The sequence below is a fragment of the Amphibalanus amphitrite genome, unplaced genomic scaffold (assembly GCF_019059575.1).
Source record: "Amphibalanus amphitrite isolate SeventyFive unplaced genomic scaffold, NRLGWU_Aamphi_draft 000003F_arrow, whole genome shotgun sequence".
In the NCBI taxonomy this organism is placed as follows: domain Eukaryota; kingdom Metazoa; phylum Arthropoda; class Thecostraca; order Balanomorpha; family Balanidae; genus Amphibalanus; species Amphibalanus amphitrite.
In genome coordinates, this window is record NW_024881500.1 from 2,345,423 (window position 1) to 2,363,792 (window position 18,370).

Below are 18,370 nucleotides of genomic sequence, written 5' to 3' on the forward strand. Positions count from 1 at the left end.
TATTATGTTGATAAAACTAACTCTAGAATTAGGGCTGAGAAGGGCATCAGTGAAAAAACAAATGGCGCTTTAAAATAGCCTTACTGGAGCGCACTAATAATGTTCAGCGTTAAAGTAATAAATTAGCAGAGCGAGTGGTCAGAATGACCGATGGACAACTGGTCAAGTGGTCAACCCATTTAGTATTTGTCATCTTTTTATTTAGTGTCGCTACATCAAACAGAATAAGTTTGTCTTTCACATGCATTTAAAAACAACAAAAGAAAATATGAAACCTGTCAAGAAAGTCAGCTAAAAAGCCTCATAGTCTGTCTCTTTATTGATTTTTTATCTCCAAGTTTTGAGCAGCCCTCGGCCCATGAGTGGTCCGCACTTGTCTTGGTGCATTAGACAAACATTACGTCCGTTATGAAGAGATGAGTCAGGTGAATCGGTGCAGATTTGTGAACTAAGTCGGCAGATTGAGTTTAATTGAAGGGAGTTTTCCTTCCTTAGTTTCGAAGTTACCCATTTTTACATCAAGTTCAGATGTACATATCAGTAAGCACACCGACACGACCTAAGTACAGCTTATAAGAAGGTGATTTTAACATCAACCACATCTGAAACACTGTGAATAGTGAGCACTAGCCACTAACAAAATATTTTTTTAGGGTTTTTATTGAATTCACTATGGACATCCAACAAACATTGATAAATGCATAAATCATTCATAAAATCGTCACCTCTACCTGACAGCATTATGGGGTTATGATACGACGGAACATTATCAAACTGTTCGCCCTTTTGGTATTCATGCTCTCACTTTGGGCACATCAGTATATACAATCGTGCATATTCTAGCAGTGCAGGTTTCGGGGTTTCACTCGGCCAAATGTCAACCTGCAGCTGCTAATGACTGCCTTACCTATTCAGGAAACATTCACAACAAGAAAATGAATGAATAAATAACTAAATAAATAAATAAATAAATAAATAAATAAATAAATAAATAAATAAATAAATAAATAAATAAATAGGAAATACGACATTTGGCGCATCCACAAACGATGATAACTGATAAAAAGATTATGACAATTTATGATAATAACAAGTGGCAAATGATGACAATTAATACCGCCGTAAATACCTGCATAATGACAGCGGGTGCCTTCAAGACTGAACACCGGCATCTTGCTCAATCTGGACCGAACCGGCTACACGCTGTCTCTCTCTGTGTCTGGTTTCGCCTCTGGCTGTGTCCTTCGGCTCGTTAGTGTCAATCTATGCCTCTTCGTTACCGTCTCCGTCTCCGTCTCCGTCTCCGTCTCCGTCTCCGTCTCCGTCTCCGTCTCAATGGGCCCGAGCGGGCGGAGGCGCGAGCGGCCCGAACCAGTGCGTCACCTCTGCGGGGGGCGGTTCGACGCGGACTGACTGACGGCAGTGGTCCGCTCCCGCAGCCACCCGCCGCGGTGGGATGTAGGCCAGACCCAAACCGGCCACGTGAGCAGGGGGCGTCACCCCGCGGGCAGCTGTGACACCGGGGGAGGGGGAGCGGGTCAGACAGCGTGGCGGCGGCCTGACTCACTCCCTCCTCCCTCCTCTCATCTCTCTCCCTCTCTCACGGTTGGGTGACACCGCACGCCCCGGGGCGGGTCAAGTGAGTGTGTGTCTGAATGGCAACAGCGTCGGTTGGTGGTGTCACGGGCCAGCTGTACAGATGTTTATGTGGGCTGCGGTGACGTGGTGACCCACACACTATTCCAACCTTGGCCGGCTGTGGGCCTCTAACGTGCGTCAAATGAATGGCCGCTATACGCCTAATGATACCGAATCAATAATAGTCTGTGTAGTTTTCATAGCTTGTTTTGCATACATTGCCCTGCAGAGATCAGTTCGTTGAGCCGAAAACAGCTATCTTGTTTCGGGTCATCCATGGCATCAGAAATGTTTCATGAAACATTGAGGCATGTGTCTTCTGAAAGATATAACCGAAGGAGAAGGAAGGACAAAAATATAAAGAACGGCTGATTATCATTAACGTGTCTCGTATTGCTTGTGTGTTTGTCGCTTTTGGTGTTGTGTAAGGAACAGCTTATGACCGTTCAATTTTAAGATAGTATACGGTTTCAATCAAATTAGTTGCAGTTTTTAATGGCAACGATACTTATTCATTTATTGCGAAATTACCAAACTGAATTAAGATGACAAAAAAAAAAATACACCAGCAAAATGTATTGTTGTCTCCTGAACCTTCCACCCCCCAGACCGGGACTTCACTGTCAGCCGTTAGGAGCGGTGACCCCTTTGTCTACATAATTCCGTGCCTACCGGTCAAACTGACCGCTGAGCCGCTCGCGTGCCGTACCGTTTCGCCCGCGCCGTGGCCCGTCCGTCCGCAAACTGTATCGAGTCGCGGCCGATACCTCCGACCACACGCTGGCCAGCCGAGGGCAAATACCTGTATTTGGCACAGTCGGCTGCACGCACCACTGTGGATAAACTGTGCATATGATAGTGGATGTATATACATAATCTGTGTATGATTACGGTTCGCTAGGACTCTGCAGTAGAGAACGGAAAAAGGTGTTGCTGCACATTGCGCAGATAAACAGGGCGCTGCTTTCCAGAATAGAAAAAGAATAGTGTTTGTCTATTTCAAACAGCCTGCCGCTATCCTTTCTCCTTAAAGCATCATTTATTTTACTGGGTGGGCGAAAATAATGCTTAAAAGTCAATGTATTTCTCGAGTATTCTGTGATCGGTAAGACCCAAGAATTAATAACCACTTTGCGAATTGCATTTCTAATAATATTGCGGTCATCTCCATTATATATGTAGAATTCTGTTCCAACTCCCCTGGACCGGCCGGTGTGCGATCATACATCTCAGTGTGACGTTATTGCTAACGCACCTTAGTATGACGTCACTAGCTAGTGCACCTCAATGTGCGGTCACGCACCTCAGAGTGACGTCACTGCAGGTGTGACGTCACTACTCGATAGTCGGTCGGTCACTAACGCAGCTGTTCAGACACAAAGGATCAGTGCACGACCAGCCTGCCCCGCTAGAGTTCTGCACAGCTGCAATTTTCCACAGCCTAGCCGCCCCGCAGCCGTGGCTCCACAGCCACAGCCGCCCACAGCCGTGGCAAACTGTGGGCAGCCAGCCGGCAGCCGGCCGTGGATACTTTCAATGAAAAGCAACCAAATAGTATATAATATGTTGTTTTTAGCTGAAACATATAGCCAAAAGCACATTGCAATGGGCTATAGATTCTCAAGCTCATGAAGCATCATAGGTTAAGTGGTTGTGTATCTGGCTTTATAAGGCCGAAGGCCTGAAGCCTGATGCGCATTGCATGCCTACACAAGCCCTTGCAAGGGGTTAAGAAAGATGGGTAGGTAGGTACCTACATCAACAGAAAACATAAACAACGAACCAGAATAGAAGCACTAGCAGTGTAGACATCTAATGCCAAATCCTGAAGCATGAATGTGGGACAGAACAACAGACCCTGATGCTTTTCATTATCAATGTTAGGTATGGAAAATGAAACTGAACTTGATGGACTGTCAAACAGTGCTGTCCAAGTGCTGTCTAGTCAAAACTCTTGCTTCTTTCTTACCTTGCATATTTTCTGGGGTGTGATATGCCAGGCTTGAAGCAGCCTTCTGAGCAAGTTTCAAACTAATTTGATATGCAAGGCATCAAAACACTAGTGAGCATCCAAGAAAGAAAAACATTCATCTATTTTGATTTTTCCAAATAATGATCTTCGCTCAAATCCCCAAGGACGTCCGAGCCACAATTGCCTCTTTCAATCAAAAATTTTACTTGAGTTTTTAATGACGTCAATAGCAAAGAAGTGGCAATAAATTGTTTTGTATCACTATAAACAGCCATAAAAATTATAATTAATGTATAATAATAATACACAGTCAAAAACTCGCTCTCAAACAAAGATTGATCATCAAACTTTTACATTTTCAGAAGAAGACGTCATTTTATTAGTAAAGTCAACAGCTCGCGTAAGAAATATTGTGTTCAGGGTTTTCACCGTCATGTGAATTACGTGTTCAGGGTTTTCACCATCATGTGAATTAACCGTAAGTAAGGTTCATGCTCACTTATAATCTAATTCCATTGGCTTCGTTGATCAGCATTTTCTGTTAGCAGTCACTCACACACCAGTTAGAACATAAAGCGCCAGTTTTATATTATGTAATTGGACTTGCCGAAAAATCCAGAAATACATCTAAGAGTTATTTTAGATAATATTTTATGAAGCCTTTACCTGCCTTTACCTAGGCGTGATTTCATTTTCTATTACCTGAAAGAATTATTGAACGCTCGTCTTCAGTAGCTGTAAAGTGCTCTCCTAATGACCAGGTGAGATTGATTTGAGAGGGATGTGACAGTGCAACATGTTGCATTTTCTGAAACTGTCAAGCTCTTGATGATGAAGGAACAATTGGTAGCTATAATTAGTATTCTGTACCAGAGTGCAACCTCCCCTACAGCAAATGGTAAAAACATTACAGGTTTTCAAAGGCTTCACCACTTTCAATGTTGCTGGGCATCCTTTGCATGATTTTTACAGGCTAGACTGCTTACCAGAATGTAAGATTAAGGATTTAAAATTTTATATTTGAGTACTTTAGATTGAGCTTGAAATCTCACAGCCGTGGCCACAGCCGTAGCCGTGTTCTTGGAGATATTTGCAGCCGCCCCGGCCCACAGCCGTGGGGCTGCAGCCAGCCGCGGCTGCAGCCGGCCGGTGCAGACCTCTATGCCCCGCCCCTTTGGTAACTACGCCACGATCAAATGGGTTGGCGTTGAACGATAACTGAATTTAGTTGGAGGCGCAGGAATACAGTCACCAAAAACGGCTGTTGACTTCTGAAGATTTCGAGTGTCCAAGGGTCGTCGGGAGTATCCGAAGGGAAATCACGCCTGAACGACGAACGAGTTGCTCCTAAAGGGACTTCGGTTGCAGAATCTGAGGACAAATGAAGTAGGCACTTGTTTCTAGAATGCTACTCTCAGGATCAAGTGGCTACCTCATATCAAGAGACTACCTGGCCAGTGGCCATGGGTCATCTCAGATCCCCACTTATCATCTTCATGAAATTATTAACCAAACTGGCGAGGAGCGGCAGCATGTGCACGGGGGCGACTCTCAGGGTCACGGGCTCTCAGGGTCACGGGCTCTCAGGGTCACGACCTGCAGAGTGCACTGGACTGGCCGAGCCAAGGCCAGCTAAGTGGCGGCCCGGCAGCGCGTCTCGGCCAGCCGGGGTGTCGCGCGGGGTCACGACCTCGCACCATTCACCGCCCGACAAGCGGCTGCTTTGTGGCCCACGCCGCCCACCGATTGGGCAGCGGCGGCGGCGGCGGTGGTGGCTGTTTTGGCTGCGTCATGGCGACCGGATGTGCCGCCCCGCCCGGCCTGACGTCCACAGGTGCCGGCGCGCCAGCCTGAATCGCCGTGCCGCCGAAAGCCTTTCATTTCAGCTGATTTTCACGCTCGGATTGGCGGTCGGACTGCGGTTGAACCGACGCCTATGCTGTATGTACACAGCAGCGCGGTGCATACCTTCAGCCATGCGGTCGGACACCGGGAAACGAAGCACTGAAGTCTTCCCAGCACCGCGGGCTTTGTGGTCTGACATCTGCCAATTGAGATGTGGAAGATTGGTGTGGATATTAGCCGCTCGAACGGCACAATGCCGGTTCGTGTTGCCAGCTCCCGCTCCCGTTGCATTAATATGGATTTATCGATGAATCTTAGCGGTCCGGCCCTCGCGTGGGAAGACAACATCGCTCCCGCGCGGTCAACAAAAAGGAACGAACAATATTGTACACATATCAGTTAATATATCACATCACGTGGAATTATGGTAAAACATTCGCGCCGACATACGAATGTAATGTGGCTATTCACACCGCCGCGTCTTTTTTTCCTGTTGCATCGATCATTGGTGCCATTTGTTGGTCCAGCCTCACCATCAATGGTGCTGTTGGTGGCGGTCTGTCGGCGCGGCGGCGGGGTGCCGTCCGATGCCATGGTCTAATGTCCCAGCGTGTCACCGACCAGTCTGCATCCCCGCTGACAACGCCATAACAAATAAACACATAACTGCAGTAATGTCACTGCACAGAAGACTTCTTGCAGTTCCGTTGACCGTTAGTGTTTACCACATCAGTATTTAAATGCATTAAATGCATTAAATGCTGATTAAATACTGATGTGCGTAGTAATTAAGAAAAGGGCTGTATTTTAACTTTTAACCCGGCAGGCGGTGGGCCTCCCGGCCACCTTCCGCGCGGTGGGGGGGGGCATTTTTTGCCCCCCCCCCCGGCCCCCGTATCTCCGAAACTACTGGACGGATCCGGAAAATTCAAAGGGCGTTCGATAGCCCTGTCAAATTTGTCGCGGGAAACCAAATTTCATTGACCTCGGGGTCACCGATGACGTCACAGGTCAGGTCAAAGATAAAATGTTTCACCGTCCACGGGTCTTCTAGGGAAAGCGCTATAACACCGAGGAAAACGCATTTTGTCGAGAATCAGCGATAGGGCGTCAGTTGTCTAGTACATATGTTGCTATTAGAGGTCACTGGTCATACCAGGTCAGGTCACAGGTCAGGTCACCAAGGGTCACCAAAGGTCACCACATGAACCCAACCTTACTAGGGTTGTGCGATGCATGTTTTATGGCCAATTTTTCATTTCCGCAGCTCAATGGCGTTGGTTATGAGACCATCAGGTACAGTTTAGGTCACTTTCGGGTGGAGGTCAGGTCAAGGTTAGGTCAAAAAAGGTCAAATTTCAAAGTTGATATTTTTGCATAAAATGGGTATTGATTCGATGCAGCTCGTCACGGGGAGTCTAATGGTGGTCTTTGTTTTGCGCTACGAGGTCTAAAATTGCTAAAAATTGAGTTTGAAAATTTGACGTCATCAATTTTGAACAGTTTTTTCGCTATAACTTGGCCAAAAAAGAGGTATCGATCTCAAATTTGGTATGTAGATAGAAGGCGGTAGGGACTATCACATATATTCCGGTTTTCGAAATTCAAAAAACTTTTTTGATTTTTCGGTTATTATATTTAAAAATCTATTTTTTTTTATTTTTGGGGGTCAAAATCCTAAAATTTCAAAAATCCGAAATAGCAGTTTTGTAGCCCTGTAAATTCTACACCTTTTATGTCAAAAAAAAGTTTTCTGTATCTCTAAAGCTGTAGGCCTGACAGCTCTTCCCGCGAAACCTTTTTATGGGTCGAAAATGGCAAAAATGACGTCACTCTGACGTCATTAGCGGCCAACCTATCATAGCCTTTGGAAAAAAATGGTCACAATGTGCAATAGCTGTACATGGGAGGGTGCTGAAAGTTTGGTGACGATCGGCGCAACGGTTCTGGAAATATATCGAAAAAACTAAAGGGGGGCAAAAAAATGCCCCCCCCCCCCACCGCCTGGAAGGTTAAATGCATTAAAATCGCATGCTAGCCACAGTCGACCACGACATAAGGGCAGCCATCGCGCTCATGAGCAGGCCTTTGCTCTTCCACTTGCCAGCCCTTTGTTGCCGGATCCGGGGTCCGGCCGGCCCAGAGTATCCCATAAGCCAGGTGCCGACGGCCGCGTATGAAGGCACAGCCCAACCCTCGACTGTCGGCTGTCACGCGCCGCCTCCGGGAACCAATGACGTCATCACAGCGCTGATGACGTCACTGGCCGTACCCATGCCGACCGGAAAACACAGGTCGTGTGAGCATGGCTTCAAAGCCGCCGGAAGGCACGCCTTGGCTTCTTGCGCACGATGTAAATACGGGCTGTTGTCGTGAATACCTAATAACGCTTCCAAGTTCTATTTCACGGTGGTTGATCTTGTGCTGCCATGTGTAGGTGATGGCAGCTCGTGCTTGTGTCATGATTTGCCGCATCGTTGATATTTGGAGGAATCGTGATTAGGTACTCTTCGCTTTTTAGAAGTCAGTAGCGTCATGCCTCGCACACCTGTCGAATATCATAGAAAGGATCAAATTTCACGGGTACATACCCAAAACAGAGACTGCATGTAACATATGCAGTCAGGTGCTTCCCACCCGGTGCTTCCCGTGCTGACCCAGAGAATGATTTTAGTGATTCTGCGCTGGTGACTCCATTCACCCGTGACATATACCACTAATTACTGTCTGATATACCACTCAGAGACATACCGCATAATTACTGATATACAGAGGCATACCACTAGTCACTTTCGTATTGTCATCACGACGCAAGACGTCCTCTGTTCTTTACTGCGTTCTGAGTCTGACATGTGGATTGTAGAAACAGTGGCCGGATGATGGGCCGTAAGGCAAGGGTCCTCGAGGCACGATCGAATACACAACACCTTTCTGATATTCAAATCCACATCTCTTCCTTTTACAACAGGCGAAAAAACTTCTAAGCCATATCAATGGTCGGTAGAACGGCACATTTGGATTGGATTCACTATCACCCTGGAAATACCTGGGACAACACAAATGCACAAAGCGTCGAGTGTCGACCCGGACGCAATGATCATGCAGTTTGAACAAGGCCGAATCGTGCTCGTAGCGGGGCTCGTCATCATTTCACCTGCACTGTTCCGCACCCCGCATCATTCCTCGCCCGTTTGTTCCCTATCTACGTCCGCTAATGCCAATGTATCTACGTACCTAGTCGCAAATGTCAACCACAGCCGAGGCACAACAGCAGACCGATTGTGATGTGCGTCAGCCCTGCATCCGTATCGAATCGTACCAAATACGATCGTACCGTATCGTATCTGTATATCCGTATCCCCCTCTCAGTCTCCGGGCACACACAAAGACCTGCCTTGGTGGGGAGGGGTAGGGATCGATCTTCAAACAACGCGAGAGCAAAGTTCCTATCGGTCCCGTGAAAACAGTAGTGCCGCGCTGCCGTCACAAGGGACAAAGATCGCACCGGCCCTGCACGTTTAGGTGTGTGTGGAGGTCGGCCAGATTTGCAGCTGCCCCCTGCACAGCATGCCAAATTACATCAACAAAGGCACTAGCTCTTCTCAGCGAGGGCACGGTGCTTGCAGGCTTACGTGTCTGCCAGACGCTCATGAATAAACATGAGATGTTGGAATTTATCTAGGCTTTATTACCGGGTCATTATAAGCGTTTCTGATTTATTGCGAAGCGTCCGAGTGCATCACACATGCGCGCTCGGTGAATACGCGCAACGCCAACGTGTATACCTATGTAGATGTACAGGTCTCGCGGGTTTTAGCGGTAGGTCGCTCGGCGAGCGGGAGGGCAACCAGTTCCGCCTCTGTATCGGTGACCATTTGCTCCGCCCAGTTACTCGCGAGCGCGTACTACGGCACGTAGTAAAGTGGGGAGGGAGGGGTTAGAGTGGCAGCCTGCGTAGAGGCTAAAACCGGTTCCTATCGTCTGGGCCGGCGACACGACATGCGGTCAGGGGACGGGGAAAGGTCAGAGGTCACTCACAATGTGCAGTACCGCGTCCCGTCCTCTCTGCGCGATGACCAGCGCACGACCTCGGCCGTTGGCCAATCGGCATTGAACGGTCAAGGCCACCCGTAGCCAGCGGGCGGGGTGAGTCGGCAGCGTGCCGGTTCATAGGTAGTCGTCCAAAGTTTTAGCCGAGGCCGGGAGACGACTGTAATGTTATTTCTTGGGAACAGTTCTGTCATTCAACCCGCGCCCCGTTAGGATCTCCCGAGCATCGGTCCCATGGGGAGCATTTTACCCCCCCCCCCCCCCCAAGATCTCGAGATCACGCAAAATATCGACAAGCAGCAAACGGTGTTGGATGGCCCCAACGAGAAAATACCTTTAGGCTCAATTCATTGACCTTGGTTAAACCGATGACGTCACAGTTCAGGTCAAATATCGAATTTTCACCGTTTACAGGCATTTCAAGAAATGTGTTGTAAAATCGAATAAAATGCATGTCATTCATCGATAAGGAATCGATGAATGACAATTTTCGATGGGGAATTTTGTTCATCAAACACATATTTTGCTATTTGGGGTCACTGATACCAGGTCAGGTCACAGAGGTCAGGTCACTGAGAGTCACAATATGAAGATAACTATTACGTGATGCATGTTTTCTAGTTCATTTTACATGACAAATGCGATTATGTGGGTCAGGCAACCTTTGGGGCCAATTTGGGTTATGTTCTGGTGAAGGTCAGGTAAAGGTCAGGTAAAATTAGGTCAAATTTCTAATTTGATATTTTTGCATAAAATGGTATCGATTCGATCTAGCTCGTCACGGGGAGTCTAATGGTGGTCTTTGTTTTGCGCTACGTGGTCTAGAATTGTTAAAAATTTAGTTAAAAAATTGACGTCATCATTTTTGAACAGCTTTTCGCTATAACTTGGCTAAAAAAGGAGGCATCGATCTACAATTTGTTATGTAGATCGCAGAGAGCAGGGGCTATCATATATATTCCGTTTGTTTTTACTCGAAATTTTTGTTTTGTTATTTTATAACAGATCAATTTTCAATTTGGGGGATCAAAAGCTCAAAAGTTTGAAAATCTCAGATTGCAAATTTGTAGCGCAGTCTTTTTTTTCTACGCGACCAGATAGAGCTTCGAAATTGCTTGTTCACTGAAGCTTTTGTGAGCGTTTCAAGACTTATTTTGCTCATTTTTGCTCGAACATGACCTCAGTTTGACCTCAATAACTCCTGACCTAAGTTAACCTAAGGACTTGAAGTTTTATGTGAATGTGTCAAATTGCTGCCCGGGAAGCTATTGAAAATTTGGCGGGGTTGCGCGCCGCCGTTTTCTTGCTATTCAGGAAAATACACAGGGGGCTATATTGCCCAACCCCCAACGAGGCGAGGGTTAACCGTGGCCTGCTGAGGCTGGAGGCGTTTCACAATCAAGTTTTGCTTTCTCCCGCACTATATTTCCAAAACTTTGTCACAAAACTGACCAAGAAATATGTTGCATGAATGAAATTGCAGTATTATTAAAAAGGAAACTAGGCGTAAAAGTTTAAATAACATCACTGTATGCTGATTTTTTGCGTTAATTTTAGAACAAAATCGATGTAAGCCACTAAAAAGCAAAACATAACATTGCCTGTATAGGAATATGCCATAACTCATATCCCATAACAGCACCCATATCGGCGTTTTCGCAGGTGCTAACGTTTGGGCGGGGATGGATCAGGCCCCACAGTTGATCGGCTTTTGATCAAACTAGAGCTTCTTGAAAAGAGGGAGCATGTTGCACGTGACGAGAGGAAGCCGATGATACCCAATTTATAGATCATAGGTCATTCGTTGATCATAGGTCATACGTTGACCTTCCAAGTCAGTTTAAAGGGACCCTCCCACCTTCAAAAAAGTTAATGAATTGGCACGAAAGTGATGTCGCTCGGTTCAGAAAGAGCGAAAACGAATATCTACCAAATTTCATCGAAAAATATTCACCGGTTTTCAAGATATTAGACTTTTACTTTTGTTTACTTTTTGGGATCTCCGCTGTTCCTAGCGACTTTATTTGAAAGTGCGGCATTTGTTGCGCGCAAAGCAGCATATACCACCGCGTGCTACCAAACGTTTTAGTAAAAGATTTAAAAATCGTTAGATCTCCGCTGACGTCACAAATTCTAAGGGGGCATACCAATGCACTAGCCCCTTAGAATCCGAAAACTGCAAGTTTGAAATTCCATATCTCCGAATTAAAGGTAGTGTGCCACCTTTGAAAGATTTCCCATTTTATTTTTCCTAGGATAAGAAGCTTCTGTTTTTACCTAATATCGCAAAAAAAAATCAAAAATGGGCCTGGAATAGTACCTTTTTCGCCTAAAAGTTTTTCGGTTTTTAGATATGTATAACAACTGTAGTGGGCTCACCTGCAAACAGGCGTCGGGCAACAATCGTGAATGCGGCGCACTTGTGACAATAAGCAAAGGTCATTATAGTGTTACGACCATACGACGTACGGGAAGGAGTTATCAGCTGTGTAATCGTAGACAACACAATGTCGAGCCTTAAACTGTAAGCCCGTATTGGTATTGTTTCTTTTATTTGGCTGTCGAACATTATTTATGGTTTGAAATATAATTTTATGTAAAATAATTGATATGAAAGAGCCGTCTTATAAGTTATGACCCCATTTCACCACACGCAAGTGGCAGAAATGACAATGATCAGCTGACGCATTTTTCTTGGCCGAAGTCAGAGCGCGCGGCCCGACGCACCACGCGTATTTGGAAATTCCGACCTCGACGAGCATCAGAAGCCACCTAACAGGCGTGTTCGAAACCGCAGGAGATGATGATGAACGGGTTTATCGAAACTTGATTGGATGAGCATATCGGTAATAGCGATTTCAGTGTGTGCATTTATTGTTCATAGTGGTGTGAAATGTGGTTGGGGTACGACCGACAACCCGTCGGGGCGAATTTCGCACTCGGGTACTCAAAATTTGAAGAATTTAAGACGTTTCCATGAGTTTTGAAGGTATGGATAAGTTCTAAAAATCCGGTTCTCCTTATCTGGGCCATTAACTCCATACGGTCCAAGAAAGCTGGCACACTACCTTTAAAGCATTTGTCGATGTTGTGAGTGCCCAAACCGGTATTTGCAGGCCATGGCCACCAATTTGGCTATCTCAACTCAAAACTAATGTTAAGGTGGGAGGGTCCCTTTAATGACCCAGCTTTCGGTATAAGAGAGAGATAGAGAGAGAGAGAGAGAGAGAGAGAGAGAGAGAGAGAGAGAGAGAGAGAGAGAGAGAGAGAGAGAGAGAGAGGAAGAGAGAAAGAGAGAAAGAGAGAAAGAGAGAGAGAGAGAGAGAGAGGAAGAGAGAAAGAGAGAAAGAGAGAAAGAGAGGAAGAGAGAAAGAGAGAAAGAGAGAAAGAGAGAAAGAGAGAAAGAGAGAAAGAGAGAAAGAGAGAAAGGGAGAAAGAGAGAAAGAGAGAAAGAGAGAAAGAGAGAAAGAGAGGAAGAGAGGAAGAGAGGGAAGAGAGAAAGAGAGAAAGAGAGAAAGAGAGAAAGAGAGAAAGAGAGAAAGAGAGAAAGAGAGAAAGAGACAGAGATAAATTAGCCTAAAAAAACGGTCGGTATAGATATTAAGCGACAATGCAAGCTTTAAAATGAACGTTAATCCTTCTCACAGCTAGCCTGTTCAACGTGTTCCATTTCCATCGCTAGTGACCTCGCCTTTAGGCCATGTGACCGGAAACCGGCAGCTAAACAGCAGATATTCTAGGGGCGCAGAAGCCTTGAAGATTGGCTGTGCCGCAATGTCATTCCTAGTGGTTTTGAACCTGACTATAGATTGGCTCCATGCGCCCCGCAGATCGGTAAATTTGTAGTTAAGCAGCCCTGAAGGCACCGGCCAAGTTCCTCCGCTGGTTCCGGCCAAATAAGACACAAGGGACCAAACACAATTTCACTCGTTGGGACGTTTCTAATCTTAAGTCTAGAAACGAACGGTTAATGAGACCTGACACGCCGAATTCTGGCCTATAATGGGCTCTAGAAACTGGTCACAGACCAGAGGTCATATTGGTCAGGGTCATGAAATTTTCAGGGTAGGTGTAAACTTTCAATTGCAGATGGCCTGAACTTATGCTGACTCCTGACCGCATGGGCATTTATTTACTTATGGTGAGAAAAATAACTTACGGCACTGAAAGCTTCGCTGCTATCCGCCACTACTTACGCGAGTTATTCAGGAAAAACCAAGGAGAGAGGTTCATTTTATCACCCCTAATAAAAAGTAGGGTTTCCATTAAAAGTAAACGGTAACATCGATAAATAACATCTGTATATTTCTCATTTTAATATGGTGAGTTCTTTCGTAATGTTAATAAATGCTTCTTATGGTGTTGCATAGACCACTATGGTCTATGGGTGTTGATTTTCATCCGCTGGGACTGAGAGCGTGAGATGATAAGCGAGAGCGTGAGATTAATAAATGCTTATTAGTTATTAGGCAAATAATATTGTAAGTTGACCACGGCACGACATTTCCATTCTATTTTATCCCATTCGTTCTAGCCCCTCTCGCCTGCTGACCCCCCCCCCCCCACACACCACCACCACTACCACCAAACCGGCTGAGTTGGCTGAGGCGAGGCTGGCTAAGGCGAGCGCCTCCCCTCCCTTCATGCCAAACAGCGCCTGGCTGTCGTGACTTCTGGCCTCACCGCCCGAAGGCTCGCCCGCTGTCCAAGGACGCCCTGCGCGGGCCGCAGTGATAGCCTCTGCCGAGTCCCGCCTCTATCCACCGTTCACCACGCGCTGGATTCATTCATGCCTCTGTGTTTCCGCGTCTTACCCGTTGGGTGGCACCACTGTAGTCATAGGCGACTGCAGGGAAGCCGCGGCCAGAATGCCCCAAACAGCGAATTTTGAGGTTTTCTTTTAATTTCTCCGAAACTAGCCGGCATACGATCAAACCTTTTTCCATGATCATGGAAGGGAGCTATACGAATAAATCGGTCACATCTTCAAGCCTACAAAGCTGAAGACGAAAAAGATATAGCCGGAAATGCAAAACCTACGCTTAAAACCCGCGGGACCTGTACCTATCCAATGCCAAACTATACAGAGGTCAAAATGCTTGGGATTATCGATATGTGCTGTAGTGCCTCGTGGCAGTGGGGAGCTCCTTTCGAAAAGGCCCGCGTGATCTTAGGTCGCACAGCGTAGAGGCGGGCATTATCTCGTATGCGAAAAATATTTGAAGGTTACCTCTGTTTATTTTGTTTTGGGAAAGTATTGTGAGCGTGTTAGCCTTCCGGTGATAGATTTTGATCATGTATTGTTTTTGATAAGCGATGGTTTATCAGTGGTTTACTGGAGGACTAACATATTTGCCATTTGGCTGTAAGCTATAATTTCCCCTTCGATTGCCACATCACGAAGGAGAAAAGTCAATGACTTTCTCAAGGTAGGTGTGAAGCATTGAGTCTCTTCGTTATGATTTCCACGCGACTGATAACATGATATTCGAGCTACACTATGAGAGCCCTTTGTAAGTTACATACCTTACCGAGGCATGGTATCTACATATGTAGGTACATACATCTGGAAGGGAGCAATTGTTGTGGGAGTGTGAAGATTATGAATTATACTTGAAAATGCTTTATTGTTAAGTTATGTAACCTCTTTTGGTTACGATCGGAGGCCGGAAAAATCTGCAGGAAGTGGTTGGCAGGCCGGAAGAGCCATGCGATAAGCAATTGCAATTCGCATCCTGCGCGCATTTTTGGGAATTATGACTGCGGTCTGCGTCCTCAATATAGTTATTTTTAGTTTTGAAGGCTCGAGTGTGTTGCCCTGCATGCCGAGAACGTGTGTTTTGCTTCAGTGAAGTATGCCTATAGGTATAGCCGGCAAAAGTGAGCAAGTCAATTTTTGCCGGTACCAACATGCAACCACTGGCCGGACCTCAGCCGGTCCAAGGAACTGGAGGCTGCCAATTATCATTTGTCTGGGCCTAGAGGAAGCAAAAAAAAAACTCTTCTTTCCCAACTAATACCGTATTGCAGAAATTGACGACAGACGTGTTGAAATAAAATGCTATCAATCGATATTTGCAGCAAATGCGTGCCAGTGAAACCAGCTAAGTCGTATTTGCCGTTTGATAGCGCCGTGTAGCGATATCGGATGTGCGCGGCCACACTGTGCCCGGAACGTGACTCACCCGGTCCGAACCACTAGCCAACAGCGTCGTGAAGTGAAACAGCTTTGGGCGACTGATAAAGCCATGGATGGAAGCTCAATTTCAGTAAGGCACGGTGTACAATTTTACAGCTGTATCAGCATTCAGTAATGTATAGCGATAGTTACACTTGTTTCAAACATACTACCCAATTCCTTACCTTAAAAGTCACATCTTGCAGTAGAAACGATGCGTTTTTGCAGCACGGCAGGAAACTGATTTAGCAGCCTCATCGTCGCTTCCACAGATGTCTTCCGAATGCAACAAAAAATGCAATTAAATGTCGCTCTTCCACTAGAAGCCCTCTTTTCTAACCGGTTTTGTTTATACCGTCAGATCGATCGGTGCTGGACTTGCCTGGCGCTATGTCAGGGAGTCCTCAAAACTTCCAAGAAAAACTGGAAAACTTCTCCTGAGTGCTCAGTCTCAAACCAGTTACTGTCTGGCGTAACTCAGTTACAAACAAGTTGCCGCGTGGGGTGAGGCACGCTGCCACGGCTGTCCAGTGTCCACTGCGTGTTCCTGAAGCACTGTCCGGTATCTTCCAGTCAGGAGCAGCACGAACACGCTATGACACACGGTGTCAAACCACGTCACAGGTGACTCGTGGTGTCAGACAATCTCACAGTCCACTTCACCTCGTAACTACGGCAGTATGTGTCCACACCAGCACACCGACACTCCAAAGCACCTCTCTCACGGCCCGCTCCGCGGTAGTCCCAGCAGGTCACCGGGTCTCACACCTCACGCGGCGGGCGGCCAACTGACCGGCAGCCAGCCGTCCGACCGACACCACCCGGCTGCCGCCCCCGCCCCCGCCCCGCGCCGTGGGCAGTGACGCCGGCACACCGACGGTACGAGGCAGATCTGCTGAAGGGATAGTGCAAGGATTATTTGGCAGTGCTTATTGCTTGTTTTGCTTTGTGGTTCAATTGTCAATTAATCGTTCCGGTGAGCTGAAGTGTCTGACGATATTGATGCTGGTTGCTTTTCATGCCTGTAGTCAAACACGCTTATTGCGCAGAAGCAAAATGCATTTGTTGCTATTGGTGGCTTAACGTAAAGTCATAAATGACCTCACTAGGGTCATCGATTTTTTATTGCCAATAACTCCCGATCAAAATGAGCTTGCGAGTTGCGAGTCAGGAAAGCAAACAGTGGACTTAGTCAATAGTTAGTAAGACCAGGGTATATTGAATTAGGGGGTAGGACCAAGTTTAGTAGGCATGATCTCAGCAATTACCTTGTTTTATATGGCGGTTTTCATTATCACAATATTATTTTTGATATCATAAAGTTTGTATATCTCGGTTTTACGAAAAATAGTAGGGCAACAAAGATAAATTTCGCGAAAAAATAATTTTAGTTGTAAACATCCATTCTGGTATGCAAAATCCAGTATGAAGCCCAGTATGGTGACCGTCTACTGTGCTTCCAAGGATGAGTACAGGGACCCGCAGTTGCTTCTGTACACACTAGTATTTCAGCGTATTCTTTGCCTGTGGCACCGTTGGAGGCGAATTGGGAAATGATTGTGTGCTTATTAAAACCACAATCTGAAGGGCTTTAAACTGATGTGCTGCTCTCCTAATTCAGTGAACTTTTTATGGCTATATCAGCAAAACATTGTTTTCAGCGCTTTTTCCTGCCCCATTCCTTCTGAAACCTGGAACCGCTTATTCCATTTACTCCTGCCATCTGACGATGGTCGTGCTGACTACTAGTTCCGGCGCTAGTTACTGCTCCAGTTTTGCACCCGGCACAAACTCAGGCGGCACCGGTCCGTGGCTCGACCAGGGGAGGGTCGGACCGAGCCGACTGCCTGGGGCGCGGTTAGATCGGACGCCCTGCTGGGGAAGGGGACGGGAGTGAGGGGGAGGGGAGGAGGTGGTCACGTGGTCCGTCCAAGCTCGCAGACGGCCTGTCGTGCGCCCAGCCATGTTCCGTGATCCAAAATGGCACGAGAGCTGTGGAATGCCTGGAGGAGACGCTTCGAAAGCGAACTTCAGCAGCACTAATTTACCATATTCTGTGGAGATAAATGAATACCTATTATCTTAATGCAGAAAAAATTATATGCCTAAGCTGCATAAGCTGTATCTTTTTAAAAGTTGTAAATAGGATTATTTTTAGGGACTTATAGGTTTCGTATACACAGTGAATTGTGTTACATTAAGCCGTTTCGCTGTTATGGTTACTAACTGAAGAGTTATCCTTTTTTCTCACAGGGAATGACAATACAATAACGATACGAATAAAACAGTCGTTTCGCACAAAAAAGTGCCTCCGTCAGTGGCAAGAAATAAGTAATGAGGCATACATGTTTTCTTTCGATAAAATCGCTGAAGTAGTTATTTTTTTAAGATATATTTTCAGCAGTTTTTAAGCACATCATGGAAGCTTATAAACATTTGTGTATTTTATCGGCAACCCGGCTGGCCACACCGAGACGGTGCCGCATATAGTTCTCATCGATGTTGAACCTATACACTTATTTTTCTCCACTGACGAAGGCACGTTGTTGTCCGAAACGTTTGGTTTTATTCGCATTGTTTTTATATTGTCATTGTCCGTGAGAAAAACATACCCATATGGACTGGTCTCAGTTCATGTAGAAATTGTTGCATATTAATAACAGGTAAAATGAATATTAGCCCTCACC

The 18,370-nt window shown here is 46.2% G+C and overlaps 1 protein-coding gene across 2 annotated transcripts in view; it reads right to left on the reverse strand.

The window, feature by feature from the left end:
- The window catches only part of LOC122368501 (serine/threonine-protein kinase NIM1-like), a 59,309-nt gene extending 42,501 nt beyond the window's left edge, over positions 1–16,808 (reverse strand). The window contains exon 1 of one of the 2 annotated variants that reach the window (XM_043342618.1): positions 15,869–16,808. Coding sequence is in view for 1 of the 2 variants with exons in the window: in XM_043342532.1 (XP_043198467.1) it covers positions 1,130–1,172 (43 nt within the window). In the remaining variant the exon portion in view is untranslated. Of the gene's footprint in view, positions 1–1,129; positions 1,412–15,868 lie in introns of those variants that run through there. The other variant, XM_043342532.1, reaches the window with a different exon arrangement.
- Between the last annotated feature and the right edge of the window lie 1,562 nt (positions 16,809–18,370).